Source organism: Camelus dromedarius, chromosome 19 (genome assembly GCF_036321535.1).
Source record: "Camelus dromedarius isolate mCamDro1 chromosome 19, mCamDro1.pat, whole genome shotgun sequence".
Lineage (NCBI taxonomy): Eukaryota > Metazoa > Chordata > Mammalia > Artiodactyla > Camelidae > Camelus > Camelus dromedarius.
The window spans coordinates 16,954,179-16,977,910 of NC_087454.1; the positions used below are offsets into that span (position 1 = coordinate 16,954,179).

Genomic DNA, 23,732 nt, shown 5'->3' on the forward strand with positions numbered 1-23,732 from the left:
TTTCATTTTCTTCTGTGGTGGGATATCAGTAGATTTTGTCTGAATGTGCCCTCCTACTTTTTTGTTGAGTGCTTAAAGTCAGGACTGTGTGCTTGGGTAACAGTTTGTAGTGAGGGAGTGTGGGTCATTGGAAAGGGGGAATTATATTGACAGAAGTGAAGAGGCAGAGAGGTCCTTATGTCAGAAAGCTCCCTAAAATAATAGTTCATAGTCAGTACACCCTGACAGAAGATGGCACGCAGATCTCAGGAAGTCCCTCTCCCTGCTGAGGAGGCCTGAAACCTCGTGTAGATCACAGAGGTGGTGAGCTGTGCACCGTGCTTGGTGGGGCAGAGGGGAATCTGGGGAACGATTGTGCTTCATAGAGCACGTCCCTACAATGCTCTGCCTTTAAATTAAGAGGCTAAGCAGAGGGGGGAGGGTATTGCTCAATGGTAGGGGGCATGCCTAGTGTGCACAAGGTCCTGGGTTCAATCCCCAGTACTGCCATTAAAAAAAATTAAAAATAAATAAACCTAATTACCCCCCCTCCCCCCAAAACAAACAAAAAGAGTCAAAGCAACAAGAAAACTTAGGCTCCATGTCTTTCAAACCTTTTGAGTGACAGAAAGCAGCTCCTAAAGATAGGAGTGTCCTTTCAGGGTCTCCAGTCACCGCTGTTGCCGGGGTCTCTTCCCTTCCCTTTCCCCACCCCAGTAAGAAGGTCTGGCCCTGTGCTTTCTGGTTTTTCACCCAGGGCTTCCTACTTCCTGAAGCTTAAGTCACCTTGTGCTACTCTGAGCATCCTGGCAGCTGGTTGCCAAGGGAGCTACGTGTCCCCTGGCCTCATCCCAGTGAAGTGGAAGGGCAAGGCACGTGCTCTTGTATGTGGGGGAGAGGGGTGGGTTGGGCTGGGTGATAGGATGAGGTGAGGAGTGGATCAGTAGTGGTGATGGGGAAATAAATACCCAGCAGCCAGACAGTCTTGGAAATGGTTTCCACATCATCCTCAAGCTGCCAGAGAATATATGGGGTAATCGTGAGGTAGCAATAACTCCAACCCATTTTCCTTAAACTGCATTTCAGTAATGTGACCTTGTACATGAGTTTCCTTACAGTGTCCTTCCTTTCATTCCAAACCAACCCTGATGAGATAAAAAAAATTATTAAGCAGAGCTTTATTCATCAAGGGCTTATGAAACCCTCAGACTGATACTTAGAATCTTTATTTTCTTTAAAATGTAATTTTATTCATTTAATAGTCTGGGAATTTGGGGGGAATTATCAGTTTTGTTATTGGTTTGGATACCCTCATTTTTTTCTTCCCAGAGAAAATTGGGTTGGGGGAGGGTATAGCTCAGTTGATCAGGAACATGCTTAAGCATGCACAAGGTCCTGTGCTCAATCCCCAGTATCTCCACTTAAAAAAAATTAAATTAAAAAAGAAAACCTAATCCCTCCCCCCCAAAAAAAGAGAAAATTGGGTTAAGAAAAGTGTTTTCACTCTTAGCTTCCATTTAACTTCTTGTTAAAATGTTTGGGCAACAAGTATTGAATAATCAGCCCTATAGAAAGGCAGTTACTACATACATGTTGGTTTCTAAATCCATGACCTCTACCTTCCCTTGATCTTCATTTTTGTCTCCCAGCTGCTTATTGGACATCTCCACAAGGATGTCCCCACGTATCTCAGATACAGTGTGTCCTAAACTGAACTTACTGTTTCCCCCTAAAACCTGCCCGTGTTGGATACTCTGTCTCAGTGAGTGGCCTCTTCATTTACATGGTGTGTACTGGCAGTTCCCTGCAGGAAGCTGTTTTGTGTTACGGCCTTCAGCTTTTCCAATATCGAGCACCTGGCTGTTCTCCAAAACCAAGCTAGGTTTTTTTTCTTAAGTCATCAGGACGAGTTAGAACTAACTTAGAAAATGTTGACTTGAGAAGTTCCTCAGCCACACACAGATGAATGAAATGTTTCCTGCCCTCTAAGAGTTTATAATCTGGAGGTAGTGTAATAAAGTTCCACAAATAACACAATGAGGAGAGTGAAACACCCTCAGATTTCAAGACACAGAAAAGTTCTATTTCACTCGGGATGTCAAAAAAATGTTTTATTTGTGTTTGTTTGCCTCCTTCCTTCCTTCCTTCCTTCCTTCCTTCCTTCCTTCCTTCCTTCCTTCCTTCCTTCCTTCCTTCCTTCCTTCCTTTCTCTTTCTTTTTCTTTCTTTTCTTTCTTTTTCTTTCTTTTCTTTCTTTCTGCTTTTGTCAGCCATGGGCCCTGGAGAAGAGTCCGTTAGGGGAAGTGACAGCAGTTGGAGGCTGGAGGCGGAGGTGAGGGCAGGTGCAGTGGCAGCTTAACTTGCCTTAGGAAGATAGCAGCCAGCCTGACAAGTAGTTGGAATTGAGAGCCTGCAGATATCACTGTGAGGCAAAGGGGAGGTCTACCTGGAGAGAGCCTGAATAAAAGCCTCAGGGCTAGGCACTAGGGAGCTAGCAAAGGGTTTTTGAAATTTAGAATAAAGTGACAACTACGTATAAGGGATAATCAGTCTTGTAAATGCTGCTTTATGAATGTGAAGGGAGAGAGCCTCGAGTTGGAAGTAAAAGGTGTCAGATTGCCTGGCTACTTTAGGGGACAAGACTCCAGGCAAGTTAACTCATTTTTCCATGCCTCATTGTCCTCATCTGTAAAATGGGAATATGATACTCATGCAGTTTTGTGAGGATTAAATTAGCTCATGCAATGGCTTAAAAGTGTCCCAGAGGTTTTAGCTGTACAGGCTGCGGCAGTTATTACCCAGAGGCGCCTGACTGAAAGCATACACTGTCAAAGAGAAAATGGGTGATGTTTGTAGGGGATTTCTTTGATGTTTATGATTTTTAAAATTATTGTATGTTTGTTTGTAAGTTGATTGTGTTTCTCTAATTTGATTTTTTTTTACTCTTCTTAACTATGACTAATAACATCCTTTTTAGGTGACAGAAGAGTAACTTTCTAGCATGACTTTCTTCTTAGACTTTCAGCATATTTGATCATTCTTTCATATACAGGACAGTTGAAAGCTGGCTGGGTATTAGCGTTGATGTGTTAGGACAATGCTTCTTTGCTTCCATGAGAAAAATAGTATTGCAAAGCCCTTTTTAAGTCAAAAGCCAGTCGAATGTGAAAAGGTGAGGTTATGGGGAAGAGAAGTGGCAAAATAGGAGTTTATGGTGAACAAAAGGAGGCAGGCTCTGGTAGTCCCTACACTTTCCTAAAGCAACGGGTAGCACTTTGTGGTGTGGTTTGCATCAGTAAGACACTCACTCTTCTGGAGACTACTGCTGTATTGCATAGAGTGAGCCTTGGAATTGTATTTCAGATAAATCACTTAATTTAAGTGGATTAAAATAACGTACAGAATTTTTTCCCCCTGTCAACCAGTTAAGCGTGAGATTTGCATAGAGAGCGGGTGTGCTCGGCATCGAGTTCACTGTTCGTTGCCGCATAGAACTATTTTCCGAGTCTTGTGTGAATTAAATGCACACCATGTACATGTAGTTGATTCAGCTGTATAGTGTGACCCCTGAGTGTCTGGCGCGATGTCCATATCCGTTGTCCAGGATTTTGGTTTACCTGTCACAATACTTATTCTGACAGTAACTCCTGTGTGTGTGTGTGTGTCTGTCTATCTGTCTGACACACGCTCACTCTCTCTCTGTATGTGTGTGTGAGCTGGTGCCCTGTGATGTGTGCACAGATGACTCTTTGCTGTTACGTAGCTACAGGAAGAACTCCTGCGGGGTAGATTTTTCTTTCCCTCACTGTCTGTGTCGTCCAGTGTTGGAATACATAAGAAACAGTTCCCCTCTTCTGGAAGTTTAGTTCTTAGAACTTTATCTCTTATGTAAATAAATGCACTTGTTTCATGAAATCTAATTTTTTTTTTCCTTCCTGAAAAATGGAAGATGAGAACCATTTCAGAAGGAAGCTGCTTGGAAAAAAGCTCCGAGTGAGACCTTTGAAGGATGGTTTTGAAAGTTAGGGAAAATGCCAGGGGTAGCCTCCACCGTGGCAGGGCCCTGTTCACACTACCGTCTACACTAGCGGCCTCCCTCACTCTCCAGATCATTTCCTCCTGCCCCTGAGTGTAACTGTCCAGTGTTGTTTCTGGAGTAAAATTAGGCTCTGGTTTCTGAGTCTGCCCTGAGGATTAGTTTATTTCTCCCTCTGATCCTAGACTGCCACCTTCCTATTCTTAATCCTACCAGCTTCCTGCCTTATTTTCTGTCTGTGTTTGACTAGCTTAGCTTGATCCTATGTGTCATTGAAACTGCTGTACAGTTGAGCTGAAATAAAGCAAGAATTTTAGAAGAGAAATGTGATCTCAGATGAAGTCAGGCCCGTATCCAGCTTGGTGTGTCCAAGGTTTACTTAATTCATCTGTGTAAATGCTTGCATCTGTTTCCGACCACTCTGTTCTTTCTTTGTATAACATCTGGCTTCACTGTCTTGTTGCCAGAAAATAATGCCACCGAAATCCCAGAATGATGGTACTGAACCAAGATGAACCGTTCCACATCGCCAGATTCTATAATATCACTACCATTGTGCACGGCTTCTTAACCCCCACAGTTGCCCCCAGATTAAGGACTTTTAGCATAATAAGGAGTTCATCATGGGTGTGTTCAGGTAAAGTGGAGAAAAATCATGCTGCATCTGTAGATCTCAGGCATTTACACAAGAACTGGAAGGAATTACTGACATTCAACATCAATCGTTATACCTGAGGATGCTTCAATCATAAAAATTGCAAAGAAGTAGCAATCTTTTCAAGGCTGGTAGGGTGTCTGTATTTAAATGTGTGTATTTGAGGTTTTCTCTGGGAGGAGAACAGGCCAACCAGGCAACTTGCTGGGCTCTATGTGTGGCACACTTTATCTGGAATTTATCCAGTGAGAGAATGGAAATAACTGCGAACATTCTCCTCTGATACTCTACGAGGTGATTGAAATCCATGAGGATGAGCATTATGCATAGCCAAAGCAATTTTATTTATTTATTCCAAAGTACTTTAAAATTTTTAAAGGCGGATGAAAATAATGCATAATATGACTTTGTGTGTTTATTTCACCACTTGGCACCCAGGTGCTGTCATGGTCCTGGAGGGCTTCTGACTTGCCAACAGCCTTCCTCACGGCCTGTGACCTCTTCCCTCCACCCCACTTTACTCTCAACAGCCACCCCCCAGACCTTGTCATCTCCTGGAACAGCCTCTCCTGGGTGAAATCATCATTTGCCATCTCTCTCTGACCACAGCCTCCAGTGTTGCACTTTCCCTCGGAAGGACCAGGACTTGGACTTTTGGGGGGGCCTCCAGGCTGTGATCTTTTGGGATTCCTTTTTTTCCATCTCCCTTCTGCCCTCCCTTCCTCTCCTGACCTCCAAGCCTCACGCTGGCCAGCCCTTGAGCGAGGCCCTGTCAGTCTCCCCAACTCCTTCTGTCCCCACTGTCTTTCTGGCTCGCCTGCCTGGAAAGCCTGCATCCCTGCAGCAAAGCCAGCTGCCCCCCACCCCCACCCCCACCCCACACACATTTGGGCTGCTGAGAGCTGTGGGAGAAACTTGGTGCCACCAGCAGTTCATGACCTTCATTCTCACTGGGCTCTTAACAGTCATGGGAAAGTGCTTTTTAATTTCTCAAGCTATCTGTCTATTTATTTCCAAAGTTTGCCCCACCCCTGCCCCTGCAGGTGTTTGTTTACAGTGCCCATCTAATCATCTCCTACTTGCTGTTTCATCTTTTTGTGGCTCCTCATTGCCCTGAGAATAAAATCCCAGCCCCTTTATTTGATCTTTAAGTCTCCCCGGGACCTGGTTCCCGCTTAGCTCCCAGACCCCTGGTCACCCGTCTCCCTATCACACGTTTTTTGCTAAGTGTTTTGAACTGTGTTCAGTGTCTGGGGAAGAGATGGTAAAAGGAACAGCTCTTCCAATGTGAAATGCTCAGTTTCTTTTTTTTTTGTAAGGGTTAGATTAGATTTACTTACTTATTTATTTTAATGGAGGTAGTGGTGATTGAACCCAGGACACTGTGCACAGTGGGCACACACTCTACCACTGAACTGTGCCACTCCCCGCCCCCACCAAACGCTCAGTTTCTTGGTGGACACTTGTACTATTTGTACCACGGAAGGGCAGAAGAGGAGCTCCGTACTTCACTTCTTTGACTATTAGTAATTTATACTTAGTATACACGTAATCTAAAATTTATTAAGCAGAACACACCACTTTCTAACTATTCTAATAAATCTAATGCTATACAACAACTCAGTAACATGGGGAGTATTTATATTCTTAAATACCTGTTGTTGCTACCTCCAAATGGAAGGTAAATAAAAGGCTTTATTATTCAGTTCCTGTAGATTTCCAGTTCCCTAGTGCTCAAAAAATGGAATTATATTTACCAAAATTGAAAGGATACCCATCTTTGTTTAAAAAAAAATAGGCATATTACAAAGTAAATTTCTAGGTGCACTTCAGAAAACTTGATTTTTGAAATGTATGGTTGTTGCTCTTGCAGGAGAATCATGAAGAAAGTCTGCATGGAGCCATCTGAGCGACTGGCCAGTCTCCAGGCTCTGTGGGACAGCCAGACTGTGGCCGAGCAGGGCCCCTGTGGTGAGCATGCATTTTAAAACTAAAAAAAAAAAAAAAAAAAGGCTGGGATGGATGTCTTCTTGCCAGGAAGTTAAGTCTATTCCTAGCTTGCTCCCATAAAGGTACAATTAGTTTTAAGGTGTAATTAGCCCCGCACAGACCATAGATCGGTGGACAAACGTCCTATATTTAAGCTGGATTGCATCCTGCTATGTACTTACTATAGAACGGGGGGAGAATCTTTGCCGTTTCCCCAAACGGAAAGGCTAATCAGCACTGTCAACATCGGCCATATTTAAGCTTTTAGATTTTAACTTGAAAATCATTTAGTCACAGTCCTGTCACGTTTCTGTTGTGTGTTTCAGGTGGATTTTCTCAGATGTATGCCTGTGTTTGTGACTGGCTTGGATTTTCATACAGGGAAGAAGTACAGTGGGTAAGTGTCTCTGTGCACGCGCGCGCGCACACACACACACACACTTGGAGAATATTCCAATATTTTACTGGCTTATTTCTCTTTTTTCCCACTGTTCATTGTTTGCTTAAAATCTTCCTTCCTCAGATTTTATAAAAATCTGCTATACCATTGTTTGATTCTCTTTGCATCTTCTTGCTTCTCTGATCATCTCCGTGGACTATTTATGTGACTGAATTGTATTTCAAATAGGATGTGGATACCATTTATCTGACACAAGACACCAGGGAATTGAATTTACAAGACTTCAGTCATCTTGACCACCGGTAAGCTACTTCTTTCTTTTCTTTCACTCCTGGTCTTGCTTTCAGAACGGAGCTAGTCTGTTGGTACTTACGGGTGTACATTATCTCCAGATAATCCTTTTATAAGGTGAGTCAGGAGAATCTAAGAATCTCTGGATTTTGCCTTTTAAGTAATAGTTTCAAATGTGTTCTTCACTATGATTGGTTCTGGATGGATTACACATGTGTATCTCAAATCCAGAGTTCACAGTTAGAAGCCGTGCAAACAGTATAATTCTTAGGTTCTTATACCAGCTGGCAAATCGATTTAATCTACCCTGTATATAGAATGTAGTACTATTTTGCCTAATTGCCATTTAGAACAGTTTTCTAGGAGGGAACATTTTGCTGAAATCCTAACAAATGACTTTTAATTTATAATTTCTTTCTGTCTTGGGGATTGCTAGAGTATATATGCTTATTTTGGTAGGAATCAGTGTGCCAATACCTGGCTTATGATAGTGATCATAAAATTATGAAACCTGTTACTAGTTCTTTGAGAGACTTTTAGGCTTTAAGATCTTGCCTTTAATGTATTTAGGGCCATGACTCCTGTGATCAGGCCCCAGAGAAGAAGCTGCTTTCCTGTTCTCCCTTCTCTCTGCAAGAACAGACCTAGCAAAGTGATTTTTGCTCCCTGACAAAGTTGAATGTTGCAACCCCCTCACCCCAAGTCTTTTCTGGCCGTTTATCCCAATCTTGTCAACTCTGGAGATGCTGTGACTTATTTTAGGTGGACAGATATCACAGCCCCATCTCAGGGAATCCCCGCCTGAGAAATTTTTTCTCTCTGTTTGAAATGGAGAGAGAGAAATCTCAGATTCCAACTGTCCCTTTTATGCCATTTGGACAATTGAAATAGTACAGAAAATGATTGCCTTTTTAAAAGTTTTTTTAATTCAAAAATTTTTTACCACCAGCCTCTTGCCCCCAAAATACCATTTCAAGTGATTTTTCCACTTACCTGGCAGGAAATCCAGAATTGGAGTGGAGTCCCCAGAGTTCTAGGCAATTGACTTGAGCAAAGGAAGAGTGTCCTGGTGGGATGTAGTTCCTGTCCTACAGCCTGGGTCTGTGGAGGTCGGTGAACCAGGCTCAGCTGTGTCTGTAGATGTGGCTGAAATGCCTGAAGCCCCCGGTTCTCACGCTTGGCTTTGATTCCTCTTTGTGCTTAGAGCCATTCTCCCTCTTCCTATATTTGTGGGCATGTCATACTTCCATTTAGACAAGATACTTCCTGTGTAGCTCATGAAAAAGTGAACAGAGAAACAGATAGGGAAGATCTTTTTACTTGGTATGAGTATTTTTCAATAAAAACAGAAAACTGCATGTAGACTTAAGATAGGAGCAGGTAGGCCTACAGTATCAGGTCTGGATGCTTTTGGTCCTAGGATCTTCTGCCATTCTTGAAAATGGTTGTGCTTTTACTTTTGTGGGTTATACCTTTTGGTATTTATCATGTTGGAAATGAAAATGAAAATGAAAAATTTATGAATTCCTTGAAAAGTAATGTTAATCCACCAATTCCAGGCTAACATTGATACCATTCTTCTGAAAAATAGCTCTTTTCCAAAACAAAAATCAGTCAGTGAGAATTGCATCACTTTACCTTTTTCAGTAGATCACTTTAATTTCTGACTTAATAGAAGATAGCTGAATTCTCATAGCTACTTCTGCATTCACTCTGTTACTATATGTTGTCTTGTCTGAAGAATTAGAAAGAAAATCCAACCAAATGCAGATATGTAGTTAGAAAAGGGACTATTTTTAATAGCCTTTTCACATAATTTCTGATATTCTTTTCTGATACTTCAACCCAACTCAGCACATGATGGGTTTCTTACAGATCAGTTGCAGTGTGAAGTCTGAAACCGTTATCAGTGAACTTTTTTGTATTTTGTTACGTTATAGTCCATTTGGTCCATCTTGTGCTTTGAATATTTTATCTGTAGATGTTTTTGTAGCATCTTGCCTTGGTCATTTAGAAAACATTGGTTCACTGAGTTACGCGTAACATCCAACTATTTTGCTGTTGTACAGTGAGGAAAAAGACATTTTTAAACTGTCACTACTGATCTTATCAAAAGATCTTTAAGGACAACAAAGCTTGCAAAGCTCATAGTGGCAGATAAAAGTGGCCCAAAATTCAAACTGGCTTTCAAGATACAACTTTACCCTTGGAAAAAAGTACCAACAGGTGATTTCCTTGAAATAACTGGCTATCTTCGTGCATTTTAGAGAAAATATTTGCTAAACCCCAAGTCTCAATAATTGTACTTTGTCACTTTTTCATGGTGTTTCATAAAAAAAGAGAGCTAGTTCTAATAACTCCAACTATTGTAGGAAATTCTTTCCTTTGAGACAGGTACCACTTTGGTATATGGAGGAAGCATATTGCGTCTACTTTTTTTTTTTTTTCATTCCTTTTTTTTGTTGAAATGTAGTTGAGTTACAATGTTAGTTTCAGGTGTACAGCAGAGTGATTCAGATATATGTATATATTCAGATTCTTTTCCATTACAGCTCATTTACAAGAAACCGAATATAGTTCCCTGAGCTATACAGTAGGTCCTTGTTGTTTATCTTCTTTATATATAGTAATGTGTATCTGTTAATCCCAAACTCCTCATCTACTTCTGTCTTTATACAGAGTACAAGGTATGTACTCAAGGGCTGAGATTTAACAAAAATAGCTCTTTACTTTTTCGTCAAGGATGTTTGTAAATGAAGTTGGCGTTGTTTGTGCGGCAGTGGCGGGTTCAGTAATATTTGCACAGCGTGGTGCTGCTGCCTTGCTTTGTGCTAGGGTACCAACGCTTTTCTCCCCTGTTGCTATTGCACCATCCTCGCAGGTGGCAACATGATGAAAAGGACAAACTTGTTTTAGTATCATTATGAAAACTGTCTTGAACTTGTGAACCTCCCAAGTGAATCTCAGGGTCCTCCAGGGGTCCATGGACCGTATTTAGAGAACATCTAGTCTATAGGAGTAAAGACATGTAGGGCAGCCTGAGGTGTTTCTCCACCTTTCCTTCTTTGTACATCCTTCATCATTTTTATGCCATCAATAGGTTATACATAGCATCAGTGCTACAATTCTTTTCCTTTTTTTTTTTTAAATGGAAGTACTGGAGATTGAACCTAGGACCTCATGCATGCTAAGCATGGGCTCTACCACTGAGCTGTTCTACCCCCCACCACCCCAGTGCTAAACTTTCCAGTTAATCCCTTGTGCTGAATTTGGTGATTAATCTGTTGGCTGTGGGAAGCTATCTCTAGAGAAGCTACTTAATACAGTTGCTTGAAATATGTAGAAAATTATCCAAAATGGAGAAGCTTTGTCAAAATGTTGAACTTTCCTACAAGTAGATTTTTCTAAATTTCTTAGCTGGAGAATTTTTATTTTCTCAGTAAACCCTGCATTAGTGAGGTGGATCACAATCATCTACTTTTCTTACTTGATCAAGAGCTGGCAGGACTTTTTTCATCACTGAGACTCTAGATCAGAGATTGGAAATGTTTTTTGTAAAGGGTCAGACAGTAAATATTTTAGGCTTTATGAGCCAGACGGTCACTGTTGAGCATCACTGCTGTTGTAGCTTGAAAGCAGGTCTAGACTCTGTGTAACTGAATGGGTATGATTGTGTTTCAATAGAACTTTATTTGCAGAAATATACCTTGTGGGCTGTAGCTTACTGACGTCTGGTCTAGATCAGTGGCCACCAATGTGGAATGTATGTAACCAAAGGAAAATGCAAGATGAGCTACAAAAACATCAGAACATCTATTTATATCTACTGTTTGACTCTTGAAAATTTCTATATTTTATAAAATAAATCTAACACATGGCTATTGTACATTTAGTACGTAATAACTGAATATTGAAAAATTAGAGCTCTCAAAACCTTTTTTTTTTTTTTTACTGCAGTGGGCTTGATTAATAAAAATGAGGACCAGTGCTCTAGATGTCATCTCTCCTGCTAATGCCTAAGTACTTGGATTTTTTTCAGAGCTCTATCTTAATCACCTTAATCTTTAAAGTTTATCTCTTCTTTCTTAAGGATTTGTTCCCATCCCCACCATGGTTTTTACTGTTAAAATTAGAGCCAGCTTCTGTGTAAAGAGGCTGTTCCCAGTCCTGTTAGATGGCCTGTATTAACAGTATTTTTCTAACCAAGTTGCAACAGATGTATTGGGTGAACATTCTCTGTATTAGAATGAGTGTGCTTTTCCGTGAAGGAACAGTCTGTACTTTAATGGCACGGTCATTTGGAAGGATTCATAGTGGCAGAATTTGAGTGTGATGTGGGTCATTTGAGAGGTTTTACAAAAAGCCAGGTTGGTGTTTTTCTCATTGGAGTGTAAGTTAGGGAGAAGAGAATGGAGGAATTAAGAGGTGCAAGAGGAGAGGGGCAGTAATGCTTGTATGTATGGATAAATCTTCCCACTGTGGCAATGGGCTCCCATGTATCTCTATTTGAACATAATTCAGATACAAATAACAATTTTGTTTACTATTTACATTTATGAAAATGAGATCCTGCATTCATTTATATGTATAAGTCCCTGAACCTGATCTTTTCAGCCAGACCTCCTTCTAGAGAGCTGATACACATTTCACATAGTCAGTCTGCAAACTCTCCTGATGGGCCAGCATTCAGAGCTTTATGTCTCTTTCTATTCTTTCTCCCCATTTTAATTAGTCATCGTAGCAAAACCATCCATTCTTAAGTCCTTAAGGTCTTTAGTGCTCCTGGAATGGAAGTTCCCTGCGGGCTGGACTCTGTGTCTTGTTCGTGCTGTTTTTTCTGCTTGTTCATGGTACTCTGCAGTCAAACCAGTGGCTCAGAGTAAAAGATTTGCAAGAGAAACTGAACAGTCTAGGGGAGCAGACGAGAATCCTGGGAGGTTGAGGGGATTAATTTTTAAAAGTCCAAATACTTTCTTCCCTGTGCTCAGTTTGGCCATTGTTGCTATGTTGGCATTCTTCACCCAGTTTTGCTCTATGTTACCCACTCTAGTCCATGACTCAATCCTGTCTGGATTCCTATACAATTCCACGTGTTTCTTTCAGTTCACTCACCCAGGGCGTTGCCTTTTTGCTCCCAGGGGTTTATAATTACCATTTTCCAGGACCAGTTCATGTCCAAAGTGGGAAGTTTGGGTTGTGTGTGTGGCATTGATGTTAATGTTGAAGGTCTGATTAACAGGGAGAACCAAACTTTTTGGGGAGAAGCTTTATCATGTGGAGCATGGGGATGGAGGAAACAGTAATCTCTATGTGACCCCATTACCACACCCAGGAGATAGATTTGGAAAAAGGTGCCCTTGCATTGCTCTAATCAAGACCCTGCTAATGTCCTCACCTCTCTGGTTTGCCTGGGATATGCTCTTCTGTGGAGACACATCCAGTGTTACAATACTCGAACCCTTCTATCACGTGACCTGTAGACCCTCATAACATGAGAAATGGAGAAGCATATACATCATACTGAGGCTTATGAGTGTACTATTCTCTCTTCACTATAGATCAGCCTCTCTGTTTCTGTATATTTTGCGACCTCACTAGAACCCTTAGGGTCTTCCTAGGAGCTTCAAGGTAGATTTACAAGCACCTTGAATGCTGTAATTGATTAATTAGTTAATTGATTATAACCAATGAACTGTGGCTCTATCAGAACTAAATGTAGGACTAGGGACCCTGTTGTTGCTGAATAATCACTAGGGTGTGAGGATAACAGTGGTCATGATGGACCCATCCACTTAGTCTCTGGGGAAGGATAGGAATTAGGAAGTACTTGGAAAATGCCCATTCAGTTGTTGTTTATAGCTTCCAAAATTTTACTTAAATCAATTCTTAAAACTTGTCCTAGTTTAGGTTATCAGTGGGCCAGAAAGATGCATGGATTGAAAAATATTTTGTTACACGTTTCTCGTGGGATCTCTCAAAGGTCTGTGAGCTGACATGTTAAAAATGTAATTACATTATAATTTGGAGTGGCAGGGAATGATGGGGGTAGAGGTGGTGGTGCCGAGGAGAAGAGAAGAGATGGCTTGAAATGCATTGAGTTTTCTTGTTCCCTGTAGATTTTTAAAAGAAGCTCATCTTATCCATCCTCTAAAGACTCAGCAACATGCATCATTGAGCTTAAACTTGGCTCATGAGAGCCCAGCCAAGCAGACCATTCCCTTCAGACTCATGTTCTGTGTTGTCATATTTCTTACCCCTCAAGGTGACATTCATGCACCTGATACTTTCAGAGAAGAGTTTTGAGTGTGGATTAATGTTTGTCAAGGTTGTCCTGCAGGCACTGGTATGATTCTTTCCTAATCTAAGGCCATCCCATGATTCCTGCTCTCGTTTAAAAAGGAAGACATGCTCTTGGGAGTGTGGGATCAGGTGTGACTAGAGTGAACTTCTGTTACCATTCCAAAATTCCTGTAAATAATTCTGTCAAACAGTGGTCTCCAGCCCGGGTCAGATGGACCAGGTGGTGAACACAGTTGATGATGATCTATTGAGGAATGTGGAGAACATTGTAGAACTGGTTTTATGCTTATTTTTATCGTTTTAGTAGGTGTGTGTATTTTTTTTTCACTGAGCCCAATATATTAGTGCAACAGCACATGTATGTCATTTATAAGTACACAGATTTAGGGGAGATGTGTGTTCAAGGTACTTTTCAGTTAGGAGTGAATGATCAGAAACTTTAGAGACTGATTGAGTCCTCATCTGCAAAGTGTTTCAGGCTGTCATGTCCTTCATGGAGTTTGAGTGATCCAACTAATCATATAAATATCATATCAATATCAGGATGTGTTGGTAGTCTGTGACATATTACATTTTTTAAAGGTCTCCAACTCTCATTTTCAAACTAGATATCAAGGAGAAAAGTCTAAATTATCCCCAGAAAGGCTGTCAAATGAATGTCTCAGGAAGATACTGCTGTGATTCTGAGGAGAGTGATGAGACTCTACATTCTTGCGTGAAACACCTCCTTTGAGCTTTGACATGTTTGTAAGATTTATTAGGGGAAACTCTTCCATCCTGTGGGATGGGGATAGACTACCAAAAATCACGATGTTCACTGGTTATTACCCTCTAACTTTGTGTTCTCTCTGTGCATTATAGGGCTTGCTAGGTATCCTTCAAATCTGTCAGTTAGTTTTGCTCACTAACACGATCCTGGAGTATTTCACATTGTCCATTTAAAAGTCACAGTGTTTTTACAGTTTCAGGGAGAAAGGCAGGCAGGGGCAAAGGAGCAAGGAGGGAAATTTGGCCCAAAAATAATAACTGGAAAAATTAAATTCCTATGAAGTCATGTAGATGGGAAAGATTAGGTAAGAAATTCTACTTCAATAGAATTATCTAAAACCTAGAGTAGCAAAGAACTTGGCAAGTGATTGAGACTCCAAATTGTTTGCCAACTTCTTTGTTTTTGCACCTTAATTTCTTTTACTAGCTCCCAAATACTAGTTTATTTTTGATGTCCAAAGGAACAAGAGCACAATCATTATTTGAGAAATAACCTCAGAATCCATCTTACTGTTGACTTCCAAATTAGAAACTAAGTGGTCGGTTGAATGTGATGAAAGGAGTTTGGAATTTTTAATCTGAAATCCCATGGATTTACCACCCTGGATTTCCCCATAGAGTAGGTTGAAGACTCTTGACAATATGGAAAGCAGATTTCTCATTAGTGAGATGACAGCACAGTCGTTGAGACAACCAGGTCATGGGTCACACTGCCTGGGTTTGAATCCTGTCTCTGTCCAGACTGACTTTGTGACCATGGGCGGCTTTCTAGCATCTCTGTGCCTTGGGTTTGGGTGGGGGTTTCTTTCTCCATCTGTAAACTGGTGTTAATGATAGTGCCTCCCTCCTGGAGTTATTGTGAAGACTACGGATTAATGTTTGTAGAACACTTCATGTTAGTACATAAAAATGTTTAAATAAATGCTTGCTGTTTTTATATCCCAAAAGACTTGCCCTCTTTTAAATAAACAACTATATAAAGTGACTAGTTTTGTTAAAGAAAGAAAAAGAATTAGAGTTACAAAATGACTACACTATGGAAAAATTTGGATTCTTAGAGACTAGTGTTTGGTCTTTTCTGGGTTGCTTGCATCTCATCCAGTTTTATGTTGATGTTTTCTTCTGGAAAGTTGTAAGTGAAAAACTTGGATCTTTTGAGTTTTAAGGGAAAGTTTGGATTATTCAGAGGTATCAACTGAGAAGAGAAATAAGGATCCTGACTTTTATTACAAACCCCAACCAGTGGCTGAATTAACACCACCACCAACAAAACAAAAAACCTAACTCTATTTGTAATAAGTTTACATCAGGAAAAAATTGGCAAATAGGAAGTAGCTCATCTCTATTCAGCAAAGTGTAAGAAATGATTCTGCCATGTGGTCCTAAAGGATATTAACACTAGGTCTTCCTTAAGTGTGGCATCTTAAAATATTTTGGCTCTCACTTTAATGAGATGGTAGAAGTCACACGGAAACATACATGAGAATTCTTTGTTGTCATGTTGCCAAGACTTAAGAAAGTCTTCCCTAAACTGCTTCATCTCTTCAAGGCTAACTTCAGATGAAAAGTCACATGGTAATGAAGAATCTCTTAGGAGGTCAAATCAAGACAGTGGGACACACAATAAATGCCATCAGCTGATGGCAGAAAGCTGCTAACCACTTACCACCATGAGAAAATCAGTCAAGATGATGAGCATGGGTGTTTGGAAAGCTTTCTACATTATGTAATATGATCACATTAGTACTTAGAGAGAATATGGGAAAGAACTGGTCCTGAGTGACACAGATCCCGTCAGGAAACCCAGGGAGTTCTCTGCGGTGGGGTGGTGTCAGCACAGCAGTTGGGAGGACCAATGTGAAAGCCAAATGGAGTATTTATCCAACATTTGCTTATTATGCTCTAAGATAGCCATCCAGGAAAATGAACTCTCAGAAAGGAAATTAGTTATGTACTGTCTTGTGTGTTTTCTAGTTCAGTGAGACCAAATCAGTTTTGATCAGATCTGTGATACTGTTTGTTATCTCTGGGCCTGGGTCTCCCTGAGCCTTGGCCTCCATGTTTGTTCTGGCTGTCATGGTGGCTTGGATGTTTCCAGAGTGACAAATTCTGGGAATCCTGAATGTCATTCAGTTCAGACTTTGAGTTTTCCAAAAGTATGTGTCAAAGTGCTTCCTGGATACTTGGTCTTCTCAGACTTAACATCTCCCAATCACAGAACAGGGAGCTTTAAGTACCTGAGAATTGAGGGTTTGCAGGTTGTTGTATGTAGCTGTAGTTGATTCATTTTTGCGTCTGTTTTATATTCTAAAGTATGAACATTCCATGGTTTATCCATTCTACTATTGGTTGGACATTTTGGTTGGCTTAATGACTATTATGAACAATGCTGCTAGGGCCATTCTTATTTCCTTAGAAAAAATTGTGCAGATATGTACCAGAATGCAAACAGTTGTATAGGTAACCACCATGTTCAGCACTTGGTTCAAGAAATGAACTCTGCATCCTTGTCAACACTTGATATTGTCAGGTTTTTTTTAAGCAATTCAGTAGGTTTGTAGTAGCATCTTATTTTGGCTTTCAGTTGCATTTCTCTAATATAATTTTGAGCATCTTTTCTTGTACTTCTTTGCCATCAATGTATCTTTTTTGATGAAGTATCTATTTATATCATTTTAAAAAATTGAATTGTTTCTTATTGCTTTCTGAGAGTTCTTTATACATTTTGGATACCAAGTCCTTCATCAGAAATGGGACTTGCAGATATTTCCTCCAAGCATGTGTTTGTCTTCCCCTTAACAGCATCTCTTGCAGAGCAAAAATTTTTGATTTTGATAAAGTCCAGTTTATCAATTTTTTTTTTAAATCATGCTTTTGGTGTCAGATCTAAAAGCTCCTGGACGAAGCTGTTCCTTGCTCTGGTGACCATTTCTTCTGGAATGGCAATGTGGGTCTCATTCCACTTTCTCATCTAGCAGGCTCAATAACTTCCTTTAAGAATCTTTCCTGACTGCCTTCTCGTGATTAACGTCTCTTTTATGATACTCTGTGAGAGAGATTATTTCACTCTATTATAGTTGCTTTTCTTTTCTGAGCCTTCTGCTAGGCTGTGCTAGGCAGTTAATGTCACAAGGGGAGGGACCACCTTGCTGTGTTCAGTGTTGTCTCATCCTAGCGATGGATGCACAAGGGGTGGAACTTGTTGGCTACATGGATGGATGGAGTCGCTGGGCATTTTGAGTCCCCATGCCTTTGCACAGGCTGTTCCCTTTTTCTTGCCTGGTTGGCCCCTTCCTTTCTTTCCCATTTGTGTACCCTTTCCCATTTGCCCCGGGCTGAAGCACTTATGTCCTCCTGCGTTCTTCAGGCACGTTGAGCATGCCCCCTTTCCAGCCTGTCTCCCATTACGCTGCAGATGGCTGAGTAGGGGTCCTTCTCCACTGCTGGAGTATAAAGGGGGAACAGGAGCTCCCCTTACTCATCCCTTAACCTCTCTCTGAGCCTAATAATTCTACCCAGGACGTAGTAGGTACTAAATAAATGTTTATTAAGAATGAATTAAGATATATGTTTATCTGTTTCTAATTAGTTTTTAACATTAAAAAGCCTAGGCATTAACATAATTTAGAGAGATGTGGTGGGCACACTATGCCAACATGCACAAGTCTCCATCATCTTCATGGACAATTTTTTTTTTCTATACCAAAATTTTCTTTATGCCATCCATAGAACATTTAATTATATAACTGTTTGACATTGTGAATATGGATCATTATAGAAAAATTTAAAAATACAGGACAAGAATTGTGTTAGAAAAAAGTTGGTATCACCTTTAATGCTACCACCCAAGCCAGGTACACCTAATAGCATTTTGCTACATTTCTTTTTCTCCTTAAAAAAAAAAATCAGTGTCTATTTTTGTCAGCATTTATATCCAGCATTTTATATGTCATTTTTACCAATTACAGTCATTGACTCTAATCACACAAATATGCACCTGGAATACTGTATATTTTTAAAATTTAAATATTGTACTCCAAACATTTCTGGTGTCATTAAGTTTTAGATTTTAGTGTACCAGAATATTGTTTTCACAGTTTTTGCGTGTCATAGGTAGAAATGATGGTGTCCTTCCCACTGCATTAATGTAAAACCTGGTTTTATTAATGATGTGCCCTTAAGTTCTTGAAAATGAACTCATTATGACAAAAGCCAGCTTGTGCTTCAAATCAAATCAAGTGACGGAACAGAATACACAGTAAAGAGGTTCTGAAGTGTAGCCACTGCTTGACATTAAGTCCACAAGAGATGAGATGAGATAAGAATGCTTTGCCGTGGTTCCTGAATGGTGAAGCACAGGAGAGGGCTCTCAAATGACGTGGGCTTTGGGCGCCTTTGTTATAAGGTGGAATTCACTCTCAGAGAAGCTGCGACTGTCCTCCGACCCCAGGGAGAGATGCTGGAATTTGTTCTGAGCACTTGGTCGGCGGAGAGGTATGAAGAGAGTGAAGACATGAAACAACTAGGGGACAAGTTGTTCTTGTTTTTTAATCTAAAACCTTTTTCGTTTTTTTTTTTAAAGAGGATTTTCAGTAGGAAGGATGGCTTGTGGAACCGCGTGACTGAGGCTAATGCGTTTGTGTTATTTTCTCTGTTAGCTGTGGGCACGCACTTCATGTTTTTAAAGCAAATTGCGTGAAACTGCAGACCCGCACTTCAGAGAATGGGTTTTGGTTGTACTTCTGCCCCTTTGGCCTGTTACCGTGTAGATCTCTGATCATCAGTTTCTTCATCTGTAAAATGTAAACAGTAATACCTCCGAGGGTGGCTTTGAGATTTGAAAATGAGCTTGTCTAGGTAAAGTGCCTGGCATGGGGCCTGGAACCTTGAAGTTGAAATAGCAGTGATTTTCAGCTCTCTTTCCACCTCCTGCCTTTCATTTCTATTTTGGTAAAAATTTGAGGATTTGCTCCTTTTTTTGCCCTGAGGATAAAACTGATACTGCCTCACTGAAGACACAAAACTGAAGTAGAGAGACGGTTTTCCAAGAACTTACAACCTGGGGTGATAAGGGATAGATGTTTAAGCATCAAACGATAGTACAAGACAGAACAAAATAAATGCTAAATAGAGATGCAAGGATTGTGCTGACTGGCATGACCTGGGGGCACTTAGAGAGGAGAGGATGTATGCTATAGGCATTAAAAGAGCCCTGGATTTTTATAGCTGAACACAGCAGTGAAACATAGTTCTGATGGTGAAACTGCGTGGTATGTCTGATGGGTAGGGAATTATCTGCTGTTTGGCTTGGGTATGAGTTCGGGACATGTTGTACAAGATCAGGCTGGTGTAACAGTGGTGATCTCTGATGCAAATAGCTTCGCTCCATGGCTGAAGAGCCTGTATGAAACATTAAGACAAAAATACACTTGGGCTAGGTCATGTGTGTAATCGATACTAAGAGCCGTAAGAAAGCTACCAAATGGGTTGTAGGATGTTTACTAATAAGCACAGGAGATCTCATCCAGCGTCACTCATTATCAGATCAGACCCTGTCGTTGCTTGCAATATAAACTCCTCTAGCTAGAGACTATATGACATACTCGATGATTAAAGAATTTATGAAGGAGCAGTCTAAAGAAACAAGACTCGTTAGTATGGAATTAGACATATGATTTCTCTTAGAGCAAGGAGGTTCTCCAAGCAAACAGCGCTGCCTTTGGAAATAGGAATCAGAATCCCTAGAGGTAGTTCAGCTTCAGCTTTTAGGAGTTCTGCTCACGTCATACTGAAGATCTGTCCTAGAGAATGTAATTGCTGTCTTGGGGTTGAAAGAGATTTAGCTGGATGTGGTGTTTGTCAATAACAGAAATTAACACATGAATTTGAATGAATTTTTAATAGCTATACCGCACCAGTATAGCTATCGTAACGGCATTTTTATGTAATTTGTTATTTCTGCTTCTAGGGACCTAATACCTATCATTGCTGCTCTGGAATACAATCAGTGGTTCACTAAGCTGTCCTCAAAGGATCTAAAACTGGTAAGTGATTGAAGCTGTTGCTTAGCTTTGTTGAATTTCAAAACCCTGATAGTTTTTTTTTAAACCCATTTGTTTCTCTGTTATACTGGTGAGCTGCATACATGTTATTTCTTGGGGAGATATTTTCCTATAAAAGATCCACAGAACATTTTACAAAGTTTGTAATGTGAGATGCTTCAGAGAAGTACTTCCTCATGTTTTCAGCTGCTTCAGGCAATTCTCAATGATAAACAGAAAGATACGTTTAGTGGAGCCTTCAGTCACACTCATTCTGCTGGCAGAACAGTTGAAGTTACATTTGCACAGCTGCAGACAGCAGATTTTATGTTTCTATCTTGCCTCCCATCTCCACAAAGCTTCCCTTCCAGAACATTTAGGAAAACATTACCAAGGTAGAGTTGGTTGGGTTGAGTTATGATAGTTAATGTTCATTTTCTAGATGAGTTTTTGGGCAGATTTATATGTAAGCAAAATGAAATCAAAGTGAAATCTGTTAGTTTTCATAAGGCTTGGTGAGGGGGGGCAAGTTTTGGTCTGTTACTAGGGGAAATAAGATGGTGGGTTGGGGATTTTTTTGCAAGTTCAAAGCAGCCATATGGACAGATGCTTATCCATGAGTTAGCTTCCTGCCTCTTAATTTTAGCACCAGAGATAATTTAGATGTTGTTTTCTGGGAGACTCTTATTTTCAAGCCTGCATTTTTCATAAGTCATAGAAACTAGGAGTTTAAAATTTTCATAGTGAAGAGGTAAGATTTGGTTTGAGACATGCGTCTATAGAAAGTGAAGGGTTAGGATTCGCTGGCGGGCAGGCTGCTGTTTCTCTAAACTTGCCTGGGGTGTAAGTGGCTTAAGGCATTCTCAGTTTGAGCACTGGCTTAACTCATCTGGGGCTTGTTAAGAGCTGATGTGGTGCAGGAGAAGTGTGGGCTTGAAAACAGGAACCTGGGGTTCAGATTCTGACTCTTATTACAAGGCTGTGTGACCTTAGATACATGACTTGACCTTCCAGGGTGTCTGCTTCCTGCCAGCCTATTATTGTGAGCTAGTTGGAGCTCATGTCTTATTGATCTCCCTTCAGTGCTTATCAGAATATGTGGCTCATAATAGCTACTCAGTAAAAGTTGGTTTAATAAATAGGTGTCAAATTCGTTTGTTGAATGAATGAGTGGACATAGCAATATAACTAATTTGCAGGTCATTGAGATGAGTAAATAATTTGTATAGAAATTCTCACCCAGTGACTAACAAGCTGTCAGACACTGTTATCATCATCATAATCAGATTAACAAAGAGGCTGAGAAATGAACAATGTTGGGGCATGAATTATGGAAACTGTATCAGCTCAGCAGGAAGGGCATCTGAGGTCAGGGATGATGGAGGTATGGATGGTGAAACAGACAGACAGCCATGATGGAAGACCTGGGAACAGAAGCTTCTCATTTGTTGCTTGCAGGGATGGGGACTATCTGCAGGACTGAGCCACCAGAGATTACAGATGTGAGAGTGGAGCCATTCAAGGAAAGAGAAGTAGATTAGCCCAGGGATTGTGGGATCAGAGAGAACAATGCTTTGCTACCAAGTCAGTTTTCCTGGCTCATTCAGCTATTCATCTAAGCTCATGATTTTCAAAATGGGGCACAAGAGAGCTGCCACTTTTGGATGGTGTCCCCAATCAATAGTACCCGGCCACTCGTGCTGCCATTCTGTCATTCCTCCCAGGGAACATCTCCTTTTAACTGCCTTAGATGTTGAGGGAAGAGAAGATGCGCCTAATTATTTCAGTCTTGGCAGGACAGAGCACGTAAGTTCTATACGCTTTCTTGGGTATCCTGGGACGGCAGGAAGTGGAGTGACAAGCTCTGAGGATTGTCCTCACTGCTTTTCTATTAACTGAGACTTAGACACAAAAATGCACATGTGCATCTTTTTAATATTTGATATTTTAAAATGAAAAATGGTTTGGGGGATATCACTCTGCAAGTTTTCAAAAAGAATAGCAATTCTTCATGTTTTCTACTTACCCAAAGTTAAAAAAGAAATGATACTTTCCCCTTTCATGGGGACTGCACTATGCAATCCCAGAACATCTTCTAACAAAGGAAAAGAAGGCATTACACCTTCTTTGGATTTTTTAAAACATGAAGTGTAAAAAGAAGTGACTTCCTCTCGAGTTACATGAATTCTCTGGGCTGTTAACATTGCTCCTAGCTCAAATTATCTGAGAAATGCAAATCAAAACTACAATGAGGTATCATCTCACTTTGGTCAGAATGGCCATCATTAAAACATCTACAAACAATAAATGCTGGAGAGGATGTAGGGAATAGGGAACTCTTCTACACTGTTGGTGGGCATGTAGTTTGGTGCTGTCACTAAGGAAAACAGTATGGAGATTCCTTAAAAAACCAAAAATAGACTTGCCATGTGATCCAACAATCCCACTCCTGGGCATTTATCTGGAGGAGACATTCAAAACGATACATGCACCCCAATGTTCATAGCAGCACTATTTGTAATAGCCAAAACATGGAAACAGCCTAAATGTCCATTAACAAGTGACTGGATAAAAAAAGTTGTGGTATATATATTTATACACACACACACACACACACTACACATACAGTGGAATACTACTCAGCCATAAAAAAGAATGAAATAATGCCATTTGCAGCAATATGGATGGACCTAGAGATTATCATACTAAGTGAAGTAAGTCAGAGAGAGAAAGAAAACTACTATATGAGATCATTTACATGCGGAATCTAAAAAAACAAAAGAAAAAGAGAGAAATGAACTTATTTACAAAACAGACAGACACATAGACGTAGAAAACAAACTTATGGTTACTGGGGGAAAGAGATTTTGGGAGTTCCGAATTTGTAGATACACACTACTATACACAATAGATAAACAATAAGGTCATACTGCATAACATAGGGAACTATATTCAATATCTTGTAATAAGCTATATTGAAAAGGCCTATGAAAAGGATATATATATATGCATAACTGAATCAGTATACTGTATACCAGAAACTAACACAACGTTGTAAATCAACTATAATTCAATTTAAAAAAAAAAGCCTAGCTCAATAAAAGTCTCCTGTGCTTAAGGTACCACAGGAAAAATATAACTTACATGTTTTATGCTGACCTTCTGAAGCCGGTTTGCAGTCATTATTCCAACTTTGAATAGAAGGATAGAGGGATTTTTTTTTTAATATGCCAAATATACAATTAGGACCAAATTTCTGTCCCACTATTCTGTA

The 23,732-nt window shown here is 40.3% G+C and overlaps 1 protein-coding gene across 8 annotated transcripts in view; it reads left to right on the plus strand.

Annotated features, from left to right (window-relative positions):
- Positions 1-23,732, plus strand: part of CARMIL1 (capping protein regulator and myosin 1 linker 1) — a 281,077-nt gene that overhangs the window by 125,677 nt on the left and 131,668 nt on the right. For all 8 annotated transcript variants that reach the window (XM_031435099.2, XM_010980137.3, XM_064476244.1 and 5 more), the window contains 4 exons: positions 6,543-6,640; positions 6,985-7,055; positions 7,287-7,360; positions 20,386-20,461. In XM_031435099.2, the coding sequence (XP_031290959.2) occupies positions 6,543-6,640; positions 6,985-7,055; positions 7,287-7,360; positions 20,386-20,461 (319 nt within the window). The remainder of the gene's footprint in view (positions 1-6,542; positions 6,641-6,984; positions 7,056-7,286; positions 7,361-20,385; positions 20,462-23,732) is intronic.